This window comes from Taudactylus pleione, unplaced genomic scaffold (assembly GCF_031769625.1).
Source record: "Taudactylus pleione unplaced genomic scaffold, aTauple2 ptg000005l, whole genome shotgun sequence".
Classification (NCBI taxonomy): Eukaryota; Metazoa; Chordata; class Amphibia; order Anura; family Myobatrachidae; genus Taudactylus; species Taudactylus pleione.
In genome coordinates this window covers 4,758,108-4,765,759 of record NW_028284408.1, presented here as the reverse complement: position 1 = coordinate 4,765,759, position 7,652 = coordinate 4,758,108, and the positions used below count along the sequence as shown (strand labels likewise).

General features: G+C 39.7%; 1 protein-coding gene across 6 annotated transcripts in view; it reads right to left on the bottom strand.

The window, feature by feature from the left end:
- Positions 1-1,016: 1,016 nt before the first annotated feature.
- DIAPH3 (diaphanous related formin 3) overlaps positions 1,017-7,652 on the bottom strand; it is a 786,386-nt gene continuing 779,750 nt past the window's right edge. For all 6 annotated transcript variants that reach the window (XM_088481432.1, XM_088481491.1, XM_088481243.1 and 3 more), the window contains one exon: positions 1,017-3,730. In XM_088481432.1, the coding sequence (XP_088337558.1) occupies positions 3,474-3,730 (257 nt within the window). In that variant the 3' untranslated portion in view covers positions 1,017-3,473. The remainder of the gene's footprint in view (positions 3,731-7,652) is intronic.

Genomic DNA, 7,652 nt, shown 5'->3' with positions numbered 1-7,652 from the left:
TAGACTCCGCGCCTTTGGTCAGGTCTCGTCAACATCCGATACTTGTGGATGAGGAGAACTTACATTCAGGCCCCTCGCCTCAGATTCCTTCCACAACCCGGGACCTCAGCTTTCAGCCCCTGAGTAGGGGTCTCCTCGGAGCCAGACATGACAATTGTGCTATCTATTCGCAACGTTGTGCGAAAAATACACATTTGAAGGTAAAAAGATGCTTGACGTATGGATAGATGTATGTGGGCACATCTGTATACATATTTAAAACTCATTCTTTCCCTTTAAAAACTAAAAACTTATGGAGCCTATTTATCAAGTAATATTTTTGGGATAGAACCCGAAAACAGCCATTTTCAGAGGATACCTGCAAATATTAGGAATGAAATGTATGAATCGAATGATCTACGATATCTGCTGCAATTCCTCCATTTCCGACAGCAGCTGCTAACTGCACTAGTGTTGGTGATCTCTTATGGGGGGGGGGGGGGGGGGATAATTCTTTATAAGATCCCAGCTGGTCATCATCATCATCATGAACCAGGGAGCTGCAAGAGATAATTCAACTAAGAGGCGTACAGTGTATATGCGGCTGCTTCATCTCTACATAGGGTGCTAGGTGTACTCAGGCTAGATCAGCCGGCTCCTTCCCTCTGCCATTCACCATGTACTGTAGAGAGTTGTAGGGTGGAGATACCTGTACGGCTATAAACAGATCGAGATGAGACCCCCACACATAATGCGTATACATCCAACTCTACGTGAACCCCATTATGTGCTTCATTTTACGGCTGAATTATTGTCTTGTATTTATTTCATACAAATGGGAACCACAAAGCAGTTTAATGGACAGTGTCCCGCTAAAACGTGGCTTTCAGAGAAAAGAAATGAAAAATAGTCCTGGAAAGTAATATGGTAGGACAATAAACATATCCTGGAATGAAGGTCTGATAATGTTCATGAACATCAAAGTCCCAAACTTTCTAGATAGAAACTCATACTTATTGCACAAGGAAATACATGAATAACATGTGACAAAACTCCTCTCTTTATTTCTTATGGTTATTTACAGTAATATTGTTATATCAAACAACAAACATGTTGCTTTCTGCAGACGGCAGGAACAATTACCTGAACATGACAGTGTCTAAGTAATGCTTAATTTCCATGAGGTTTGCAGAACAATGTTTTGATAATATAATCAGGCACAATGTCACAATACTGAATTATATTTATTAATGTTGCATAGGAAATCACAAGACCTCATATCAGACTAATAATACCCTGAAAAGAACCTGCCACAGTCATCAATTAGTGCTGACCTATGGGCACATCAAATGAGTGCTATGTATCAGAAAGGCCATGACACAAGTGTGCAATAAGCTTGCCATGTGACGGAGGAGTATATTACACCTTTAATAGCGTTGTCAGTAATACACGTGTTTTTGGAGTATAATGCACTATGGTTGTAAAGCCAAACAAGAAATAAATGAGATGCTTACAGAATAATGATGTACATTAAGAAATCAGTGCTTTATAAATGAAGGCAGTGTGTTTACACCACATAATGTCTTGTTTCTTAAATATGTAATAAGCTAAATGTATGTGTTTTCAGCTACAAGCTTGAACAATGGCTATGACGGTTTTCTGTGTAGTGACTGTGACAGTAACTAATAAGTGCTAAAACCAAGTAAATCAATGCCATCCAGAAGTTTTGTCCGACGTTGGACTTCATGGCAGTTGCAGTGGAACGGGGCAGGTAAGTCACTCTGCTCCTCGCCATAAATGACTGCCTGGTGACAGGCGTTCTTTCACTGCTCTCAGTGTGTCCGATACGGTAAGACTATAACGTTTTGTATTCTATTTCATTACATCTGATAGCTCATTGCTTACCTCCCTCTAATGTTTACTGGTTCTGATTCTTTAAGATGTTTACTGTAAACCAGATGGCTTCTAATCAAAACAAAAAAAGCAATATTTATATATATATATAAAGAAATATACTATGGAATTTTTAAAGTGAACTTTAAATAAATATATGTAAATATATATGTATGCTAAGCAAAAAATTGTGAATATTATACATATTATAGGTTTCTTACTTACTGCATGGAATTCAACAATATAAAGAAAAATTATTTGTCCATGAAATTACATTGCCACTTACAGTATCCACTAAGAGGCTGTAGTAGTGAAATTATATATATATATTTTTTAAATCGGTGGCCTGGTCTGTCCTTCAATTACCTAAAGACTCTGTGACCTCCCTTTCCCCGTCGCTGTCATTAAACAGATGCAGGAGGCATGCTGTGACTGGTCAGTGAATTGCAGATTTAATATTTGCAACCGCCACCACAAGCATCTGTATGACGAGCGATCCAGTGATGGATTACTCCCTTACACACGGAATCATCATGCAAATGCAGAAAGTAGCAAGCAAATCTTCAATTATTCACTGATCCATCACTGCATCCCTCTAAGAATCACAACAGTGCCATTGTGGGGATAGGATGGTCGAGACTTACTGTATAAGCTAGGCACAAACCAAAATCATTAAATGTTTCCTTAATTTTTTTTTTTTTAAATCGAGGACCTACCAAATGAGTGTGGTGACGGGGTGATCGAACATCGCCTGAAGCAGCATAGGGGTAAAGGACGGTCCTGCTAATTGTAATATTCTTTGTGATATTGGATTGTCATAAAGCAGATCTGCTGAGAACAATGTCTGTATACTATATTTCTTATTGAGGCACAACTACTTTCCAAAACACCTATTTATATGCAGGGAGATTGTCTCCTGTATTTAATATGTAAAGAAGGCTGCAGATTACTGCTCTTCACGGACAAAATACATTTGCTTCTGATATTTGCCTCAAACCTTTCAAGAAGGCATTACACATTCTTTGATCCACAATGTAGTGTATCTCATGATTTATCTATCCAGTAACATGGTTATAATAGACTTAACCCTACTGGAGATTAAATTCAAGGTAGAACAAATCTCTAGCATAAAAGAATTAGATTTTTTCATTTTCTCTCCTATGCAAGTCTCTGCAAGCAAAACCATGGCCCATCAGACTTTGTTGTCACAGAGCTGACGAGAAATGAAATGATGGGACAACATTACCTGCACAAACTAATTTGCCACTTCTGTTCTTCTAGATTATTTTAGAAGACACTTCATTCATTTTGTAAAATAATCTTCATCTCTCTGGAATAACTGCCAGCACCCAAACAAAAGGAGCAAGTCGAATTAAACTAAAGGCCCCTCTTGGAGATATTTCAAGACTATCATAAGACATCATGAAGTGGTCATTGAGGAGTAAGATTGCAGTTTGTGGGTACTCTGGATAAAATAAGGCAGAATATTTTTGGAACAGAGCAATGTTTTTGATAGCACAGGTTTTACTCTCCTGTAGTTTAATGTCCATATTTTTTCTTTTTTACGAATCCTTTTGATAAAAATAGGGTGGGTCACTTTGCTATAGAGCACGCAGTCTTGCAAGGAGAGCTTCCACTTCGGTAATCGATTCTACCTTGGCAGCGGAGCCATGACCTGCCCCTTTGTCTTTGTGCCCTTCAGAGCTGCACACTTCGTTTCTAGCGGGAACCTTGCTTCGTGTAATAGAAGAATGGGAGTCCAACTCGTAACTAAGTTCCTTAGCAACTGGAGCCCGTGCACCAGTAGAGTGGATATTTGGTCGTGAACGGGACCTCTCAAATTGAGGTTTTTGGTTTTCTGAAAATTACAAAAAGAAAAGATAATGCCACGTTATTAAACTGATTACATTCTAAACATACAGTGCATTATATTTCCAAGCATTAGAACTGAGAAAGGTAATTTGCAGCTGAAGCCGGAAAGCAAAAATATGCTTTAAGTGCACTAGCATAAAGGAAAAAGAAGAAGCATAAAGGAAATATATAACGGCATTAAAAGGACAGTCTCTGGGAAGAAGCTATTTTGTAAAATAGTTGTTTATAGCTGAACTGACCAGAGAGGGGAGGATATTGATGATGGTAATATATCTTTATCAGAGTAATTTGCATTTCCACATAAAATAGGTTTGATAAAGAGAGTGGGTCAGAAGTAAATATATATTATTTTATTTTGCATCCATTAAAAAGAATATGCAAGCTTGTCTTACTAGTTATAAACTCTCAGAGGAAACTTTGCATTTGCAAAGAAATCAGCTTTGCCGTTTAATGTTCCCAATGAATCTATTTCCCTATATTGTGATCCTCTCCTAGAAAGCTGCTATTTAAGAGACAATGATCTGGTCTTATCAGCTAAAGACAACCGCACTGGCTGATGATTAAGTGACTTTCTGTGACTGACTTCTCAAATCGTTAGTGCTCATTCTTATGAGTGATCCCTCCCACAGATATGCAGCCTTCTAAAAGCAGGCATATTCAATATTCAAGCAACCTTGAACAGGGGGATTGAAAATGGCTTCAAAAACTTGATATGACATTTAAAGTTTGCCGGTTATCTCCTGAAAGATGTCCTATCATCTCAATAGTAATGACTTTGGCGCACAGGCAGTCACTCATGACAGTGTGGTTTATGTGAGTGCTGAAAATTCCTACTGAAAACAGCTTGTACATTAAGAAGGTGGCTGCTGAAGATATTTACTGCATTGTCATTTTCTGACCAAGGGCTCACAGTGATGGATGAGTACTTTACACAGAATCTTGGACAATCTTGACAATTTTCAACTGTGTGTACACAGTCTGGTTACGGGAAACTAGGAAAATCTTCCATCACACAGTAACATCAAATTTATGTAATTCAAGTAGGTTTTAACAGAATTTGGATTTATTGTCAAGCAGAATTACTTACTATTACGACAATACCCAATGCTCTGTCACTACTCTTTAAATATAGAATATGAATAACTCATTACAGCATAACAAAATATCAGATCATGTTAGAACATATATGAAAAGGAATTCATTTCCTGACATGTTCCATTGAGTTTTCAAGGAGAAAATCATCAGGCAGAGCAACTTAGCAAATACGTGTTATGTACCTTTTACATTAAAGTCAGACCAGAACTGCCAACATAAAATATTTCCCAGGGACACTTTGCTGCTGAGCCAAAGCACATAAGGCTGTCACACTCGTTCCATGCACCACAATCCCTGTCAAGTCAAGTTATGTTTCCCCAATTTAATAACACACTTTTTACATTTTAAATATGTCTCTTCAATAAACATCAACATACAAAGATTAAGATCTAAGAACAGGTAAAATAACTGCATCAGAAAAGGGAGATGTTATATGGAAAGTGGTCAATAATGAAAAATAAGAAAATTTCCACTTTCCAGGGACAAATATATAAAATGTGTTTATCTCAGTGCCGACCAGGGAGCATCTTAAAGGTTTGCAAGTATGACATACACACATACAAACGTTCCTGCATAGTATTGCAACCAGCCTCTCAAGTCCCCTTAGTACTGTGCAATCTCTAATAAAAAAAAAAGCTGCCTATTTGCAGGAACACACATCCCTCTCTACTGCACAGGTCATATTGTCAGCTACGACCAGCCTCAGAGTTATGAAGTGGACTGGACAGTGCCTGAAAGACACTGCTAATAAAGAGGTACAGTAAGTGAAACGTACATATACTTATACCGCATGAGATGTTTGAATACCAGAATAAACAGCGGTAAAAGATATTGGGCCTGATTCTAAATCACATGTGACATGGTTGCAATTCAGGACACCTGTGATTGTAAGACCTAAGCGACTATACTTCTGTATTCTGAGTAGTAGGCATCGATGTGATCACGCCACACCCAGTCATCCGGCGGTGAGTGCGCCCATCATCACTTGTAACAGAACTTACACCTACACCTGCTAGGTGCAGAAGAAGCGACTAAACATAGCATGCACCGAGCATACACAACTCAGAGTAGCTCAACATACAGCTACACGCCCACGGGACATTCCTCTTACATATGAACTTCCCATTGTCATCCCTTCAGCCGTTGGTGAGAAATGACTGAGATGTGTATGGCTCTGAATCTATGGAAGCTTCCATAAGGTACGTGTCTCAGCAGCAAAGCATACACATTTTCCATACATATGTTAGATGCAGCCACATGGGCCTGTGACAGAATCAGGCCCATTCATCAATATATGACATAACTAAAACAACTTAATTAAAAAAAAAAAAAGTTGGGAACACAACAGGCTTGTTCCTATACTAGATGTTCTTGGGAATGAACTAGAAAAAGCATCAAGTAAACAAATGTCATCCGCACACAACTATTCCAGTGAAGACATGCTGGAACAGAGCATCTGACAAGAGACTGTCCTGGCCGTGACATCACTCTATTAAAAGAACCTTCACCACTTGCATATTGAAGCAGTGAAAGAAGTATTTATACTGGGAATGTAAACGCTTCAGTCGAAAAAAATGATCCTATATGCCAGTGGTTCCCAAACTTTACTGTATCACAATGCCCTAGAGTATCATCATTTTATTCATGGCACCCCTAGGCTAAAAGTCATTATCATATTAAGTAAATTATACTTACCTGTCACCCTTAGGGACAGTTATGTGGTGGTGAACAGGGATCCACTGCTATTTGTCCACATATGTTATCATTGGCAGCCACCAGCACTTGTTTTGTCTATCATACTGAGCATAAAGAATTTGATTTGATCCTGGACCACCAACCTGTGGCACACTTGCAAGTGCCCCGCGGCACCCAGGGACACTAAAATCATGCGGAATTGCTGTATATGATTTACCAGGGAAATAGTGCATATCCCGGTGGATGAGATGCCGTCCGTCGATATACCGACTCAGGCATCCCGCTACCGGGCAAAAATGCTGATGCCGCAGTCTCCTTACAGATTAGGATACCAGCGTCTGAATCCTGAAAGCCGGCATCCCGATCGTAAGACACCGGAGTCAGGTAAGTCTTAGCCACGGGGGAGTTTAGGCACCCCCCAGGGAGGGTTAGGCTGTGGGGATGGGGGGTTAGGCACCACCGGGGGGAGATAAGGGCTAGGCAACCCCGCTGGAGGGTTAGGTTTCGGGTGCGGGAAGGAGGGGTAAGAGTTAGGCACCACCGAGGGAGAGTTAAGGGGGGGGGGAGGGAAGGGATAGGATGCTTACCAGCCTCCGTCAGGATCTTCAGCTGTTGGGCTTCCGGGGTCAGGATTTGAACCTGTTCAGACGCCGGTATTTCATACCCAACCTGATTTACCCACTTAACTGGCTAATATTTATTCAAAAAAATTACCTCAATTTTTTTTTTTTATTATTTAACAAATTAGGTAAATAGCTATTTAAACCTGATTCAATTAAAAAAAATATTAACAAAAATGCCAAATCAGGTTTAAATAACTATTATTTATATAATGTGATAATTTATTAAAAAAAAAGAAGACAGTTTTGGGGACATTTTGGAAAAATTATATTTGTCCTGCAAGATAAGCTAGCAGCAGAGAGTGGGCATTCCTATCACCCATCACTGCTGCGGTAATGCCTGGGAGAAGGGCTGCTGTGAAGGGTGACAGCGGCTGCTGTTCTTCTAATGTAGACTCAGCTACACCGAAGCCGGTAGGAAGATGTGTTGCTGGGCTGCCCGTTCACTAGTGATCGGGACACACCGGGGGCAGTGCAGACTCAGATACAGTGAAACCA